The 18,820-nt window shown below is 40.7% G+C and overlaps 2 protein-coding genes across 3 annotated transcripts in view; one reads left to right on the top strand and one right to left on the bottom strand.

Annotated features, from left to right (window-relative positions):
- LOC120805311 (multiple C2 and transmembrane domain-containing protein 1-like) overlaps window positions 1-3,726 on the bottom strand; it is a 138,943-nt gene extending 135,217 nt beyond the window's left edge. For both annotated transcript variants that reach the window (XM_040155447.1, XM_040155446.1), the window contains exon 1: window positions 3,196-3,726. In XM_040155447.1, coding sequence (XP_040011381.1) covers window positions 3,196-3,726 — 531 coding nt within the window. The remainder of the gene's footprint in view (window positions 1-3,195) is intronic.
- A 3,244-nt stretch (window positions 3,727-6,970) lies between these two features.
- fam81b (family with sequence similarity 81 member B) lies at window positions 6,971-17,860 on the top strand. Its single transcript, XM_040154711.1, has 8 exons — window positions 6,971-6,976; window positions 7,382-7,573; window positions 8,135-8,253; window positions 9,632-9,761; window positions 10,779-10,885; window positions 14,857-14,992; window positions 15,754-15,955; window positions 17,727-17,860. Exons 1-8 carry the CDS (start codon window positions 6,971-6,973, stop codon window positions 17,858-17,860), a joined length of 1,026 nt encoding a protein of 341 aa, XP_040010645.1.
- The last annotated feature ends 960 nt before the right edge of the window (window positions 17,861-18,820 follow it).

Consider the following 18,820-nt stretch of genomic DNA (forward strand, 5'->3'; position numbering starts at 1 on the left):
GCTAACCAATTGATTCAGAGTGAAACTGAGGACAGTTTTCATTACAAGTAACATGTTTAGTTAATGAGGCCAAACTCATTTGATTTTTAATAGGAAGAAAAACAACAGGAGGGAATCAGAATGACGAGTAAAAACCTATATCATGCCAAACATTGTAGGCTGAGTGGAACCAAATACATCTACATACAGCTCCAGCTGGTTTACTGGTCTAACACCTAGGCCACAGAGAAAGCAGTCTTGAAGCAGTCCAAAAGCATTTTTTGAAAAAAGTTATTTACCAGTGATTTAAATTGCTTCCCCACCCAGTTAACATGAGGTTCTATATTCTATGAATTATTATTTATTAAGTCAGAAGCAGAACCTGTACTTACAAGTCTTTGTTTTTGTAAGATCAGGGCAGAGTTAAATATCTACATGTAAAAATGCCGACCCCCAGCCAATATTACGGAATTTTAAAGTATTGTTCTACACAACGCTGGGCTTCTAGTCGGTGTATCAGGTAACGATAGCAGGGCAACTCTGACCGAGACTGAAGGTTAGAGAGCTATCCATCCCACAAAAGGACAGAAGAGTGTGAAATCGAGAATGTGTGGCTCAACTGGCATAATCAGTGGACACAATCTGATGCATCATTATGATGTAGTGACTGCATACATTTAGTAAAAGTAACAGAAGGGACTGAATGGGTGATAATGGCCTGCTCTGCTTCAGAACAAACACGCATGTATAAGAAACTTATTGAAACCCCCATAGATCCAATAAAACCTATTAGCCTAGAAATAGAAGAAGTGACTAAGAAGGGATAAATCCTATAAAATATGAAATGAGAAAGAACACAATACACACAGTAACCATACTAACTCCTCTCAAACTAACTCATCCTTTCCGCAGGTGTTTTTCCCTGTCATTTTTTACTGTAGCCTTCACGCACATACAGAAATACACACAGACACATATTAAAATCTAACTGCCCTGCATTACAAGCAGCAAAAGTTAGATGTCCTTGTTTTTTACTCCATAAAGTCAATAATGAAATGACTTCCCGAACTTGGCATAAATCCCTTCCATGACTCATTTTCCAAACTCTGAAAAGGCCTTCTGGTTGTTGTGTTCCATAACTTCTTATTTAACATATGAAACTGTGGCTTGGAGCTTTATGCTCTCATTTTATTCATGAGAAGTTGTATACTCACCTAATGCTGGGTTTGTGGATGACTGTAAACATGTCTGACTTTGGGTTCTAAACCCCTGTGGGGTCAGGAAAGTGTTTAGGGAGCACATAAGTGCATCACCAGTATGCACATGCAAATATATGCAATTCAAAGTGCATGCACAAAAATGATACTTGATTTTCCCTCAGGTATAAATAAAATATGTCTAGTCTCATATCATCTGTTCTCATCTCTCCTCTCTCTTCACTTCTTTTCCTATCATCTTAATCTTAATCTTTTACCACACTTCAAATCATCTTTCATCTTACCTCATTTAATCTCATCTCATTACCTTTCATTATCTCAAACCTTGTCTGATCTGTCTTTATCACATTTATTTCCTCTCATTACCCATCATCTTATGTCCTTTCTACTCATTTCTTCTTCATCTGACCTCATTATATAATAGATTTAGATAATACTGTATATCTTAAATCTGTGATTACACATGCATACAGTCAAGCTAACAACAAATGACTCCATCACTATAACCTGAGAAGATGATGCTATCACTTTAAGTAGGGTTTACCACTGCTCTCTTCTTTACAGGCATGTGGAGAATCCAACAAATGAACAGCAAATGCTCGGCTAAAAATGGCAACAAGAGGAGGTACCTAATGGCTCACGATAAATGCTAAAACTTTATTAGGCAAAGTGAGATCTCTTTGTATTATGTAACTGACCTGGTAGGCCAAGTGCTGTGATGAATCTGCACGATCAATTTCATTGAAGTCTTTAATACTTGTGTTCTTTTACCTCCTCGGCTGAGTGTACTGCACCTCTCCTAGAGATTTAATGGATAAGAAATCTTTGGCCCCAGCTTCAGTGGGGAGATGTGTTCTTGTATGCTAAATCACTTTTAGACGGCATTCTGGGTGATGCTCAGAAGCAGATCTTGAACAGTTAATGGGTGGTGAGATAAAAAGCTTTGCAATAACTGCTGCCAGTGAAACAGAATGCACTTATGGGCTGTCATACATAGTACTGTATCTTCCATATTTTTCATAATTGGCAGTACTGTTACATATCCGAACAGCCTGTCTGAAAGAACACGACCCACTGTAGGTCTAGTGAACAGAATTACTATCGGGGGATAAGTCTTGGGTCCAGGCATGACCTTTAAAAAATTTGACTCAATTATTACTCTCATCAGACAGCGTTTTCCATAGGATTTGACTAAGACTTAAAAATTCACCTTCTTCTTAGGCCTTTTGCGGTGTACTGTTTGTGGCTATAGCCTTCACAACCCAGCTTACTCTAGTTGACATATCCCTTTGATACAGTTTCTCCCGGGGCAACCTGACTCAGCATGCTGAGTGCTGCGGGAATATACCTGTCATCAATCTCCAACACTGCTGGTGCCGTGCTTGAAATGCATTTGCCCACTTGGCCACTTTTCATAGAAAGGAAAGACATGATGAACCCTTGAGCATACGCGGGCCTGTTGCAGCCTCAGTCTACAAGGCCAGGACAATGTGACAGACGGACTGTGAAGCTAGGGGACAATCCCTATTTTGCAAAAAAAAAAGGGCGTGAGCATGCAAAAGAAGGCAGTTAATAATATCAGACCATGCAGCCTGTGTTAAAACCAGATTTTCTATTAAAGAAAATAACCTTACTCAGCCAGGCTATGTAGCAAGTGTGGCTGTGATGGTAACATGATATCAAACCAAGTAGCTTGTGATGTAAGCTCGTTGTTAGTGATGATCACACAGGCCTACACTTGCATTGGTTGTAGTCATCTGGCCCATGCAGCCCTACAAAGCTACATGACATGAGTAAAGGAAGCAGTGGACTGGCAAATCGATGAGCGCTTTACGTGACTGAACATCTCGCAGCCCCACCATCATGAAACTTGTTTCCTTTATTTCATTTCCAGGACAATGTAGCCCACCCTTATGGATTTTCATTTTTGTAATAGGCTTCCTTGGTAGTGACAGATCATTTACCAGATGAGTGTTTCACCATATGTGTCTTTACTCACAGAATCACTTGCGTTTTTACGCAGCTGCTCCTCCTCTCCCGCCACCGCGGCCGGGTCCACTACCAGTTTCTCGAAGCATGCCGAGCCCAGAGAGGAGCTCTTCTGCTGGTACGTGATCAGCTGGGAGACGGGGAGTTTGGGGCTCCCGTGGGCGGTCAGCTCAGGCTTGCTCCCCGTGGCTCCAGAGGCTGCGCCAAGGGTCTGTAGCAGGGGCTGTCCGCCTTTGCTGGTGCCGGGGATCGCATCGCTCCCAATGGGCTTCTTACCTGCTTCAAAAGGCACCGCCGTAGAGCAGCACAGATTCGGCTGAGACGACGAAAACACCCGGTCCAACTGTTTCTTTTTCTTCTTAAACATCCATAGCCCCGATTCTTTCTTGCTGCCCTCCGCGCCCCCGGCACCGCGACGCTCCGATCCCAGTTTAGGACTGAGCCACGGCTTGGTTTTCTCCTGGAAATTCTTCCACATCCTCCGCTGGTAGGAGTCTTGTCCCTTGGCGGTGCTCTCATCCTTGGGGTTTTTTTGCTCCATGGTGCCCGTGCAGCAGCCAGCCAGCCTGAGCACAGCCCGTATAGTGGAGGGATGTCACTGTTGGGCTGCTGCAGCTCGGGAGTACTTCCACTGATGATCAGTTTAGAGCGCCAGGAGGGAGACGCACAGTGTGATGATGAAGGGGGTGTTAGCCTCTCAACGAGCCTTGCAGAATGCCTATGCAGGCAACACTGTCAATTCTGTCACACGCCGTGCGGCACGCTTGATGGATGGCAAGAAATATTGAAGATTTATCTCGTCTGTGTGGTGAAGCTGGAGCACATGCAGTAACTTATGCAAGATTTCCGAAAAATGCTCGGTAAATGCTCCGCTTGGCCACTGTCGGTCTTCGTGCCCCTGCTCTGTCCACTATGTTTAACCAGGGTTCAGGCAAAAACTTTCTCATTAATTTCTCTATTCAAATGAAGGACGAAGGGTGGACCGCGCCTCCCTCTGGCCGACCATGTCACTTGATTGGGTGATCTGTATGCTGGTGATTGCATAACAACCCCACAGTGGCTGGTAGAGATGTTTATGTTATAATTGTGGGTTCCCTGTCATCCCATCTGAGTGTATCTTTTCATAGATAGATATGTGTTGGTGGTGCATGGTGATTTACGGCCTCTAGATCCACTCTTTCGAAGCACTGACTTTGGTAAATCTAGAGCTGACAGTGAGTCTGGAATCATAGAGGTTTTAAAGACTTGTTGTCTTTTGTGTCCTGTGGCTGTTTCTACACTGTAGCCATGTCTGGATATGTTCTACCCATCAAATAGGTCAGGCTTCAGCGAATGTTATCACCCACATGCAGCAGCGAGCAGGCAGCGCTGAGCAGCCTCCTCTCTTTTTAGTTGCTTTGCTGCTACAATGTTATTATGTATAATAACTCATTACATCTTCCCCTCTGGCCCTTGTTTCAGCGCTGGCCTGTTTCATCCCCCTGGTTAACTCTGTACCCACATTCACATTAACAAACACACAGAGACAATAATTACGAGAGTGAATACCTCTCTCCATCTAATGCTCTGTAGCACACATGTAAACACACACACAAGAGGTCACAGCATGACCTCATTTACCTTGAGGAAACAATTTACATAAGGGAAGGGAGGTTGTAATTGGAAGGATATCATCCAAATACACAGTTAGAAGGGAGTGGGGGTCCAAGGCCTTGGCATCGCTGTAGGAGTGATGATGAAGGTGTGAGTGGCTGTGATAATGCCTACTGCCACAAGCTCCTGGCCTTGAACATCTAACAATGAGAAAATTACAATCAGCCTTCAGTGGTATCATGATCATTTATAGCAACAGAGACTTCCATAGAAGACAGCTTCATGTAACTACTTTAATTTTTTTTTTTTTCCTGATGTTATGATACATCTATGAGTAATATGACTGTATATAAAACATGGGATGAGTAGCCAGTAACAAATTTAGTTTGATATCCCATTCATCCTACACAATAAATCACTTTAATTACAACCAGGAGGGCACTGGCAGCAACACAGTGAACTTAACTGAACCCATCTTTCAGTTAAGTAGATGGAGATGTGAGCATGTGAGCCAGGCAGTTCCTTTCAGCTGCCATCGGCTTTTCTATTGGGCTAGCATGGACAACTGATGAGTCTGCACTGAGCAGGCCTTTTCTCTTAATGATGCTGGTCTTGTTGATAAGAGACTAATCCACAGTGTGTGTGGCTGTGCACGCACATACCTTCAAACAGCCACACGTAGACCCCCCAGAAACATGTCCTTTCCCTGGGTGTAACTGCATGTAGTTCAGTGCCGCTACTTGAGCATCTTGACTCACACTGTGTGATACCGGCCAGAGAGCAGCTAAATGAAGTGATTAAGATTAGTTTAAATGCTTTACTGAAACAGCCATAGAATAGTTGTTGAGTTAACGTCTTGAATTTGCTTTTTTTTTACCTTGAAATGTTTCAGGTGAGTCTAAGATTCAAACCAATGGCTTTTACCTTCACCTTGAATAAACACTTCTATAATCCTTATAGAGCAGGGAAGAGCAGAATTTGAATCCCATTCCAGCAATATGCATTTATAATCTGTACATCACCCGACCACATTCAGCTGCTTTTAAAGCTCTGCTAGTTTAATATTATCTGTCAAGAAGGACCACTCAAGAAGGGCTCGATCTCGGTACTTCATTGACACATGCATTAGACCCTGAATAAATCAAATCTTGAAACTATTTCTGAAATATCAAGATTATGTATCAATATTAGGCTAATTCTAGTGAAATGGACTGACAAATACAATATTTCATGGCACCAAGTGAAATCCAAGGTGTGGAGAAAGAAGATTATTTAACATTGACATTAGTTAACATTATCTGAGAAAATCAGAGCAAAGTGATGTAGGTGAAGTGAAGAATAAGAAATAACTTACGTCACCAGTACATTGCAAAACTTTTGTTTGTTTTTTCATCTGTTTGTTTGTTTAGCCTTGTTAGTGACTTAATGCATCTACGTGTATTTTTAGTTCTATTGCCTAAAGAATTGCAGTTATGTAGACTGCTCTTCCACATTCTCAGACTTTGAGTAAAACTAATGTTCACACTCCGAGGTCCGACATTCTGGTTTGCTGACTTAAGTTGCTTCAGCACACATACAATGCATCATTCTCGCATGACTGTTGGACAAATTCACACTGGCAGGCAGGCACGCCCCACTCAAGGAGACCACAGTTACCAAGTGATGTGACAACACAAACACATGAACTGAAGAGCCGACTGAAGAAAACCACACACTCCTGTGAGTATTCTGTAAAGAAAATAAGAAAATGATTGCTTAATATATTGTTCTTAATAAAAAGGAACCTATTATGTGTCATTATATGGGTCTCGTTACACTTGGAGAAGACTGTAAAACTTTCTATTGATTTCAGTCATAAAAAAACATTTTACAAAGCAGTAAGGTTGAATTGGAAACACATTTGAGTAATCATTATTGTAGCTCTCACCATATGTAATGTTTTTTTTTTTCTTTTTAGAAAAGAAGAATGCCATATGAGTAAAAATGTTAGAGCCCTGTCAGAATCACAGCAGGTAACTTCTCTTACTTAATTACTTAATTTTATATTTTATGCATTCCAACCATCAAAACTCTTACAGTATAGATTGTATCGCAGGAAACATTTTTCACCTTACTTTGTTCCACTGGGTCACTAATTAAATTCTAAAACCAGTCAGAAAGGTAGATAAGCTCTACTTCCCCCTGCCAATGGGATGAAGGTAAGGTTGGGATCCACCAGCAGCCTTTCTAACATTGCTGTGAATCACATTGATCAAATGAATCCTTAATCAACAGTAGCATCAGGCAGGGTGACGCAGCATGCCTAGTGATGTGAAGTCACTGAGAGATCTGGTTTGAGGATGACCTGAGGGTATGAAAACCAATGCACATCATCTTATTCCGTCTTCATTATTCTTCTGGATAGATGACTGTTTCACTAAATCAAGCTGTAGAGTTTTTTTGTTTTTCCTTTGCCCCAGTGCTAGATAATGTCAACTTGACTGTGCATGATTTGCAACACATATCCCTCAATTACCAAAAACAACTTTAAAAAAATTCTAAAATTTTATGACTCGAAGCTTGGTTTTCTGTTTACCTCCTGACTAAGGCCTGATGTCTCGGAGGGTCGTCTGAGCAGTCAGGAGAGGACACTGGCTGTGCTGCTGGAACAGGCTTTCAGGATCAAAGAGGAGGTGGCATTAGGCCTGCAGTCCACCAAAGGCGCCGTCCAGTTCGAGGCACATTCTCGCAAGCTGCTGGAGAGTCACATACTGACCATAACACACATTGTGAAGCAGCTTAGCATGGACATACAGGTATACAAGTGGGTGCATGGTGGAGGTTAGTGGATAGAGCTTCATTAGTGAATACTAAATGGGCCATTAACATGATTAGAGACTGTCATTATCTGAAATGTTATGTGAATGCCTAAGAGGTCATTCATTCTGCACATGAGAAAGTAGTAAAATAAGCTGAGAAGTGAAAACTTGTTAAATCAAATGAAAGTGACATCACAGAGTCACTGTTTGCTCTCATGATAAGCCAGGGGAACCGTCACATGCGAATGGACAGTCCTGTGGAGCGATCACTCATGCGAAGATGGTGATGAAATTTCTGACAATTGAAGTTATCTTTCTTAGCAAGGGACATAAAATAGTTTATCCGCAATGGTTATTTTGAAATCATTATCAATTATCATCCATAGTTGTCTGCCAGGTCCAAACAAATGCTTTTATAATCGTACTAAATTTTTTTTTTTTTAATATATTTTCTCATCTGTATTTTTTTTTAATGTAATGCTGTGAAAATTTTGCTACCCATTCTTTTAGAATAAAATAGATATTATATATCAAATATGCTGTCTTTGTTCTGAACAGGCTCTAGAGAGACAGATCACCCAGCGGGACTCTGTTGCCTCTGGAACCACACTAGCTGTTCAAAGCTTAGACCAGAAAAACATGGCTGGCATTGGAGACCTGAGAAGAAGAGTAGTCAGGTATGCACATAAGTCCTGGGTCAAGCATTTTCTGCAAGCACTGAGGTACAAACTTCATAGTGTGTGTTTAAAACACAAAAGTGAAACGAGTTCCAAGTGATTAAAACTGTCCTCCAAAGCATTATTTACAGGAATCGTTCAATAATTCAGACCCAGGTCTGCTGCGCAGAGTGATGTGACTGATTAAATCTCTTTGCAGATATCCCACTTGTTTTCCTCTCCCTCTAATGAAGTAAAATTGTATAGTCTGCATCCTGTCTGGCAGCTCTTGACAGTCTCACAACTTCCAATCCGTCTTGTCATTGCCTCTGAAACCCCTCACATACACACACACACACGGACCAATTAATTATTTCGTTCTCACCAGAGTGATGTTTCTAGGTTTGATCACACTCTGATTAGCACTTTCTCATTATTTTGTGTCTGTGCAGATTACCCTGATTAGACTGGATTGCTGAAGAGAGTCTGTCATCTTAGTACTCTGCTTAACAGGACTTGCATTGGGATTGGTGTTTTTGTTTTGTATCTATCTAGGCTGAATTCTTTTGAAAATCCCTGATAATCATCGGTCGCTACATCAGCGATAATGTGGTTTCTCATCTGACAGTGGATCAAACATATAGTGTTATTTTGTGAACTTCTTGTTTCACAGCAGGTCTTGCCTCTGGTGAGAGGGGATATTGCCTATTACTCAACAGACTGCTGATTTATGGTCCAATAGAGGCTATAGAAAAACCTCACCTAGTCAGTCTTATGACCTCTTGTACATTAGTCATAAATAATCAAGGTAGCTAAGGGCTAGTGGTTTTAGATAAACTGTACTGTTCTGTGAAGCCCTTTATGGAAGCGTTGTAGTGGTCTACAGGGAAATACCACACATTTCACCCTGCACATTTCAATAATTACTTGCTGGATTATGTTGTTGAGCTTACATTGTATTTTATCACAAATATTATATTAACATGTGCACACAATAAGCCCGATAGAGAAAGGGAGAGATAGTCTTTGCTGTCATACTGATGACATCTTAACGCAAGCATAGGAAGGAAGAGAGACATACTGCAATGTTGATAAAAGGGGCAGCACGGTTCATTTTTATCACACAAACTGAAACACTGCTTAGGATTCAGCAAATCCGTCTTTTGGCTTCCATCAGCTTGCCTTGGAAAGTATTGATAAGGTCAGCTCTCTGAGTTTTTTTTCCTTCTCGCTGCCTGGTTGTCTACCATCTTAACTGTGGGTGCTACAGTACAGAGCTTCCTCCCAACCTTCGTCACATCTCACTGTCTTCACACTTTTCCCTAACTCCCTCCCACACCACAATTCTCATTGAGTAGTGTCTCACCATCCCTTTGTGCTTCCCCACCTATTATCTCAGGTGTGATTCCAGCATTGCCAAGCTGAGCGCTGCTGTGAGCTACGGGGAGCGGAAGATGATTAGACTGCAGCAGGAGGTGGCAGAGCTCAGGTCAGCTGTGGGTGTAAGGCTCAAAGAGATGGAAGTCAAGGTGAGAGATGGTGCATTAGTGCTGAAAAAGAGTTTGGCAGAACAGACATAAGGCAGCAGTTTAGCTGAAGTCAACACTATGTACAGCAGCTAAGAACCAATGCCAAGAAGTAAATTTTCATAAGCCTTTAAAAGAAAATATCTCAACAACCATTCAATCAATTGCTATCAAATTTTGTTTAGACATTCAGGGTCCCCAGAAGATGAACCCAATCATTTTGGTGATCCCCGACTTTTCCTCTACTGCCACCAGCAGGTTGACATTTTCGTTTTTTAGTGACATGTCTCAACCACTATTGGACGGATTGCCCTGAAATTTGGTACAGACAATTATTGTTCCAAGGAATTCACAGTTCATTTAAGTGCTGCTTGCATCTGACAATGTACGCAGGGAATGTATTTTGTTGTTTATCCTAGAAAGGGTCACTGGCTGTTTGGCAGTCGATTTGGCGCTTACTGCTGCTAACCGAGAATACCCTAAATAAGTAAACTCAGAGGCTCAACCACAACCACAGACCCTGAAAGACGGAAATGAGATGTGAAATTAGGTAACTCCATAAATAGCTTTTACTGCCCTTTGTGTCCAGTTTTCTTTGCAAGATCAATATTATAAAAACACTAAAACTCTGGATTAGGACACATACGCATGCCCCATGTTATAATGCTCTCCATCACTTTACTAAATCTCAAACTGACCACAACTGCCCTCAACAACCACACACATACTGGTTTAGCCTGTACTCAGTTCTGTTGGTGGCAAAAGGTGGTAAATTATGTGATGGCAGCACATTAGTTGTGGAGCAGTGGTAAAGCATGTACCATAAGGAATATTGAAAATGCAGAGAGAGTGGGTCACAGCTGTTTGTCCTGGTCCTGACTGGCCCCAGAGTGGTGCGGTAGCTTGATCGGCTCGACTCAGCAGAAACCACAAAGGGTAAAGGTCGGTTCATGGAGCCGGCACCACAAGAAAGTCCAACATCTCATAAGAGCATTTTTGTGTGTGTTTTTCTAACACCAGCTTCATCGTGACCTTGGAAGACTGGAGGGCTCACTGACAGAGGATTCCCCAAACCAAAGAAGCTCCATGTCTGATCTGGATAGAAAAGTTAAACTACTAGAAAACATGTAAGTCATTAACTAAAGATTAAACACTACTTTTTGTAATATTAAGGCATGTATTAGTATTATTTTGCAGTTACTTTTGCTTTCTTCCTTCTCTTTTTATGGAGTAACCTCGGTGCAAAGACTGTTTCTGTACATCAGCAACAACATGATGAGCAGTGGTTAAGAGTAAAAAAATAGTGAAGACAGCAAAAATAGCTCAAAACCAATACTAGGTAACAATCTTGTATTACAGTTTGTTACAGTGGTCAGAGCAACACATCTTATCTTGTAGTGCTAATGATAACAAAAATATCAAAACGTATCGCATTACCCGTTAAGGAATTACAGCCATTCTTATACATAGTCCCTCATTTTCAGAGGCTCAAAAGTAATTGGACTAATGACCATAATTATAAATATAAGGAATATTTGTAATACTTGGATAAAAGTCCTTTGCAGTCAATGACTGCCTGAAGTCTGGGACCCATGGACATCATCAAATGCTGAGTTTCCTCCCTTGAGACAATTTGCCAGGCCTTTTCTGCAGCTGACTTAAGTTGCTACCTGTTTTTGGGTCTTTCTGGCCTTAGTTTTGTCTTCAGGAAGTGAAAAGCAGTTTCAACTGGGTTGAAGTCAGGTGACTGACTTGTCCATTGAAGAATATTCCAGTTCTTTGCCTCGATATGCCTACCTCCTTGAGAGTGGTCTTGACCTGGCTAGATGTTATGAAGGGTTTTTCCTCACCAAGGAAAGAATTCTGCAATCATTACAATTTAACTTGTCTTTCGTGGTCTTTCAGGCCTTTTGATGTTGCTGAGCTCAACAGTTCGTTCCTTCTTTTTAAAAATGTACGAAATTGTTGATTTGGCCACTCCTAAGGTTTGTGCTATCTGTCTGATAGGTTTGTTTGTTTTTTCACCTCTTTTGAGAGCATATTGAGAGTTCCCATGAACAGCTACGAAATGTAAATTCAACACTTGGAATCAACTCCAGACCTTTTGTCTGCTTAATATGTCATGAAATAATGAGGGAACAGGCAACAACTGGCCAAGAAACTGATCAATTGCCAACTATCCAATTACTTTTGAGCCTCCGAAATGAGGGAGTATGTATAAAAATGGTTGTGATTCCTAAAGGGTAAATGTAATATTTTTATTAAACCCCTGGAATTAAAGCTGAACGTCTAAACTTCAATTACATCTTGATGACTTTGTTAAAATCTATCTTGGTGGTGTACAGAGACCAATCAACAAAAAACTGTGTCACCATCCAAATATTTATGGATCTAACTCCTATGTATTCAGTGTGCTCTTTGTGACTGGGGACTATGGCCATTGTCTTGGGTAACTTGCCTTTTAGCAAGGCACCTCAAGTGACTGATTCTTTAAGTTGCCCTTTTCATTCTGTCCAGACCTACATAATGAAGAAAAATCTGTGTTACTAATTTGCTTTTCAAATAATATCCCAGCGGGCTGCTCCAAGCTGGTCATTCTAGAGCCATGGTAAAATAATGATGCCAGAGACACCCCAAGGCTGTCAGTTTAGTTTTTTACCAACCCAACTGAAAAATAATCTCAATTGAAAGCAAATATTCAAAACTATGCAAGCGCATAGTTTTGCCATAGGGGAAAACCGACACAGTGACATGAATGATGAATATGCCCTATTTAGTGATTGTGTAGATTTGTAATAGAAACCAGGTCACTGATCATGTTCAAACCAAAAGACCAATAGATAAAAATAGATGAAACAGCAGACGAAAAGCAACACTCAACCACAACATATACCTACCTATACTAGATACAGGTATATGTAACATATATCTATCCACCTATCTACTGTAGATTTGACCATTGATTTACCATGCGGAAATATATCAAACCTTGTCAGCTATGTTGCCTAACCAGTCGTTCACTCTCTCTCAAGCTAACCTGTTTTGTCTGTATAGCCAAGTCATTTCACAAAGTAGACACAGCTGATTTCAGAAGGCCCCTTTATTAACTTTCATTGCACCTCCGTAGATTTTGATCCTCAATATCTGGTTGGCTCTTTTTTTTTTTTACCATCAAAGTCAAAGGGCTCTGTTTTTGTGAACCCTGCTGCAAAGATTGCTGTACATTGTGTCCTACCTGGCGGCATCTATTGTTTTTCTAACCCAGTTTAGATGAGCTGAGATGGAAACAAGACTAGGTCAAAACGTAGTATTTGGTTGGACTGCCCTTTATCTGTTTGCTTCTCTCCTACTGCCTGTGCTGTAATTTAATACAGCCAAATTCCCAGTAAAGCTCATTTACATGTTTTACTTTGTCTGTTGTCAGACAACCGAACAAGTATGAAATATGGACTGAAATCCTGATTTTATAACTGCGACATCGCCTGACAAAATCACCATACACTAAGTTAAAGACAATGGCTGTGCAGTAATTTCAGCTATATTTACTTTAAAATGATCAGAGAGAAAGTTAGAAGCTCATTTGCATCTGTGTCAGCTGCCGTGCAGTCAATTACTCACTCACTCACTCACGGACATTCATGTTTATAGGGCTGGCCCTGTCGTAGCTGTCCAGCCAAAAAAATATAGGCTACCCGGTGTGTAGGGGGCATGCCAACGTCTAACGTCCATAATAGTGCGCAATTTTATTTGTCTACCACTGTAAAGGCCTTTTGGAAAGGCTACTAACTGCTGTGGAGCTGGTAAGAATCACTCATTCATCTTTATTCTGTCTGGCCGACAGTGATGTAAGCCTGCTTAATAAGATACACCTTTTTTGTCTGCGTGATCATATGTGAGCTGGTTGAAAAGTTTACGCTACAATAAACGTGGAAAGACAAAAAAAACGTGTATAAAGGAGTTTGTCTGATTTTTAGAGGGAGTAACATGGGAGTGCCTTCACCAAATAAAGTGACCAAGAAATCGGTTACGACTGAGCTCTCGACCTGCTCTGCACGTGACCAGCGTGACTTGCCTCATTGGTCATCTCAAGATGCTTTTACATCAAAGGGATTAGAGGAAAGAAGGTCAACTGAATTGAACTGCTGTGTTTTATATGTATTTAGTTGAACACGTATTTAGTATTACACTTAAAAGAGAATTTCTGATGAGATACTGGCTATTGTGTCCTATAGCACAATATTTCCCGCCCGGTATTTCACCCAGCTAGTCAAAGGTTCCATCTGAGACATTTTAACACTGACATTTTAACCCAGAGGTTTATGCGTGAGCTACATATAAGTATATAAACAGCAAACTCTTCCGATATTCAGAGCTGCAAACAGACAATAAGATTAACATCACAGGGCTTTAAACAGTTTATTCTGCCACTTTTTTTCTTGTGTTTTTTTCTTACCACATTTTTGAGCTAATACTGATTTCAGCTATTTGGTCATATGGATGCGAGTTGTTGTGTCTCTTTGCACATATACTGACAGCACCCAACCATAGTAAGAGTAAGTAACAGTATTCTGCCTGCTGAGTCTAGCACCAAGTCAAACCAGAAACAGTCGCACTGTTTCCAGGGAAATCTCAGCTCTAATTAACACTGCCTTTTAAGCAGTGTCATGCAGAGGAGCATAAAGCCTCTTTCTTTCAAACTAAATTGACAGATTATCAGTTACTGAGTTATGATTGACATTCTGTTTTCACACTACAGACATTTTACTTAGGGCAAGTATTTTATTGGACAAGGAAGCGCCAATTAATTATTGGTTGTGGAAACAAATTTTTCTTCGGAAAAAAGTAGGAGCTGTATATAACAGATCTAAATTTACAGTACTTCTAGCCATTAGATCCCCAGGTGTCCAGATATTAATCAGTCTATATGCATTGTTAAGTGGTTTATAATCTATTCTAATCTATTTAAGGTGTTGTTGGGCTCGAGTTTGAAAAAAGAAACCAAAAAAATACAACCTGCAACTTTACAGCTTTCATCCCTGATTTTCAAAAAGTAAAGTCCACTACATTTCTCTGCGTTCTATTCCTGGTGTCTTTGTAGGATTTCAGGTGGGCTAAAGGAAGCCAAGGAGCAGACAGAATTGCTGAGAAATTGGACAGAACAACAGCTCAATCGCACTATCCAGACACATGCACAGAGCGGCCAGCACCTCTGCTCACAACTACATGACAAAATGGTACAGTATCTTTCCATTTGACCCACAGTTTATTCAGAATATTGTATATCTATGCATTTTCCTTTACTGTTTTCATGTTTTTTGATGGCTCAACAATCAACTTGTCAGGATCCAAGAGAGACAACTGTTTTGTTTGTGGTGTTCAAATGTACAGGGTTCAGTCACACTTTTTGAGCTGTGACTCATCAGAAAAAAGTTCTTAATTTTGAAAATGCTAATCATGTGGAACAGATGCTGAGAGAGCTGCAGACAGTCGACGGGAGGGAACATTTTTAAGCATCTATATATCATTATTAAATGAACTATGAGACCTGTTATATAATTCCATACTTACTAAAGATGCTATTGCTTCTTCTCCTTTCTAAAATTTTATTTCCAACATGCTTTTTTCTTTTATTTTACTGAAGTTGAAAAACATGTTGGAAACTTGTTTCCTTTTACCCTTTGCACAAATCTATTCCTTTTTTCCTGATGACCAGCACCCACCTCCTGTTTCATGCCAAGAAAAATAGAAAAATGCACTGTAGAGGCTGCAAGTCTTTGCCGTGAGGAACTTGCCGGCTACAGTAAGATCTCAAAAGTAATATGGTTCTGAATTTATAAAGTTCAAATGTTAACAAGCAGTGCCTTAAAATCGGATTAAAATTAATGTTCAGTTCTTGTCGCATATACAGCGTGAGGATTAAAAATAACTATTGTGTAGTACTGTAACTTTGAAATCTTAGTCTTAATGTGTGTGTTTGTGTGTGTTCTGTGTTCAGACAGAGGTAGAGTCTAGATTAGCTGGACGGCTGCAGGGTCTGGAGGCCTGTGTGGAGCAGTTGGAGACCCAGCGGGACCAGGCTGACCGAAGTCAGACATATCAGCTGAAACGCTCTGAAACCAAACTCAGTAAAAGAATGACCTCAGTGGAGAACGGCTTTCATCAGAAGCTGCAGCTGCTCAAACAGGAATACCACAAAGGTGGGGGATCACTGTCGGTAACTTGTTGTCATCAGTGAGTAAACACACACATTCTACCTGTTCCTCACCTTATAAGTCAAGGAAAAAATGCACATGCAAAACATACTTCACAAAAGAGTCAGAACCAGAGAGACAGACAGAGGGAGAGACTGTTCATAATAACGCATAAATTGACTGACCTGACTAATATGTGTTTTTTTTCTTTTCCCCACAAATGAGATGCTCAATATCCCAGTTAATCACAATGGTCAATGACTTGGTGATGACATCCTAAATTAAGCATGAGAAGTGTGCTATATTTGAACTATGTTGACAGTAAGAGCAGCTCAGCTTATATACATATATATACACACAACCTAATTCAGAACCTTTCCAGCTCATGTCATGTGCTTTTTAATCAAATAGTTACATTTGTATACATTTTATTATTTATGCTGACAAGCAAAGTTTAAAGTGGTTTGTTTATTTCTCGTATCTTAGGCATCTGCAACTACTTTAATTATTATTTAAAGCAACAGAACCATGGAACCAGTCCAGTGATGTATTAAATGGCCTTAAAATCTCTTGACAGGCCATGATCGATTTTGTCAAGGAATACATGTATTGATCCTTATGGCCAGCGGCAGACTCATGCCAATGTTATACTCCAAATAACTGTTACACTTTGCATAATTGTCTAAAAATATATGGTATTTTCAAGATAGCAGACAAATCAAATATACAAGTACACCACATCAAAAGCTATTTGTACTGACATCAGGACCGATCAAAGACTTTCTATGGGACACATAAAACTACCAGCAACAACACACTAACTAGCATGGGCTCCCGATTTTAAATGCAGATGCAGCAAACTTTTTAACCAGAGGAAATTGCGTGGATGTGAGCTACAGCTGCTTCGTACAGTTACCTCAAAACTAATAAGTCATAGGACAGGCAATCGGAAGACACAGCCACTCAGCAGCTCAACTCTGCATCAAGCTGCAGTCAACCATCCCCATCTCACCGCTGTGTCTGTTGGAAGTTCAATTACCAGGAGCCCTGGCACTAGATCTCAAAGCCCCCCCCCCTTTCTGTCAGTCTCTCTCAGACTCCGACTCTTATTAAAGTGTAGACAAACAGAAAGGAGGCTAAGGCTCCCTCAGTAAATAAGAGCAGGGGTAAACTGCTCTATGAATCACTACTCAGCAACCAATCTCCCTGCTAGCGGGCTAGTGAGACAAGGGAGAAAAGCAATACATAACTGATGAGTGTCCTAAATCTTCGTGGCGAGACAGGCGAGGAGTCAGAAAGAGAAGGACAGATTTAATGTTCCCATCATTGTATAAAAAAAGCTTATCTCTCCACCTGACAGTTCACAAACACTGAATATTACTTCTTACATGCGACAATATTGAAAATATCTTCATTTGAGGGAGTATGTTGTTAGCTACCCAATGATGTCATAATAACTGATAAGGACCACATCCAATTTTACCACCAAGATATGAGAGAGAGCATAATACAGGCTAACATCATTAGACCAAATTAAACTAAATAGATATGTAACAGGTTAATAACAGCAAAGGTTACCACAACACAAAATGATACAAGGTTAGGGCCAAAACGGTGAACTATCACAAAGCTAATGTTGTAGATAGTTATGAGCACTGAACAGGCAGGCCAAAAGCCCAATATAACCTCAATCACAAGAAGCTCTCTGAGAATTGTTTTCAACTCAAGTGCATGATGTCTGGTGATCCGCTGTACACCCTGCCCCTCTTTTGGACAGGGTTCCTGTCTGTGCATGGTGCCATTGAGTCCCTGAGGCAGATAGGTGACATCAAGTCCCGTCTTGACAACGAGAAGCTGCAGAGGGACATCAGGCACATCTGCAGAAAGGTGGCAGAGCTCAGTGACTTGTGACTGAAGAGGAGCTCCTTTTACTGTCACACCTACACTGAAGCAATCGCTTGTGTCACTCTTGACAATGTTGACAATGACAATGTTGATTGTTCACTCACTAGCTTAATTACCATCTTATTCTATGAGGCCACAGCTATTTAGACTGTAGCCATATTTAATTTAATCCATCTCTGAAAAGCAGAGAAATGATCTTGCAATTTTAAATTGAATACCTTTTGTGAAATATTCATAATAACAACAATTTTGTGGGATTTAGAAAGTAAGAAGAATAAAGTTGAATCTTTGAAAACTGTACATGAATTTCAGAATCTCTTAGTATTTGGTATGCCCCCCTTTTGCTTTAATGACAGCATGCACTCAAGCTGTCATGGACTCCAAAAGTTTGTGCAAAACCTGATGACCCATGTTCTCCCAGCATGTCTTGACGATGCTCCAAAGAGCGTCTTGTGAATTCACAGAGTGTTTGGCTTTCTCTGTTGTCAAGTGCCCCCATTAATGTTCGCTGGGGTTGAGGTCAGGTGCTTGTGGAGGAAAGTCCATGAGAGTCAGGACTCCTCGGTTTTCTTTGGTCTTCAAGTAGTTCATGCAAAGCTTTGAGGTGTGTTTGGGGTCATTATCCTGCTGCAGTATGAATCCTTCTCCACAAAGATGCAGACCAGAGCGTATAGCATGTCTCTGAAGAACAGCGTGGTACTTCTCCTTGGTCAGGGTGTAGTCAGTTTGGTGCGGGTATCCAACTCCAGCGTAGGCAAAACACCCATAGACTTGAATGTTCCCACCAGTGTGTTTCACTGTCGGTTTGATACACTGCAGTATGATTTTCTCTACTTACAGACACCCTTCTGTTACTGCCATAAATCTCAAACTTGGATTAATCAGTAAATAGGACTCTTTTCTAGTCATCCACTGTGAAATGTTGGTATTTCTTAGCCCATCCCAAGCATTTGGCCTTGTTTCCCC

The sequence above is a fragment of the Xiphias gladius genome, chromosome 19, assembly GCF_016859285.1.
Source record: "Xiphias gladius isolate SHS-SW01 ecotype Sanya breed wild chromosome 19, ASM1685928v1, whole genome shotgun sequence".
Lineage (NCBI taxonomy): Eukaryota > Metazoa > Chordata > Actinopteri > Istiophoriformes > Xiphiidae > Xiphias > Xiphias gladius.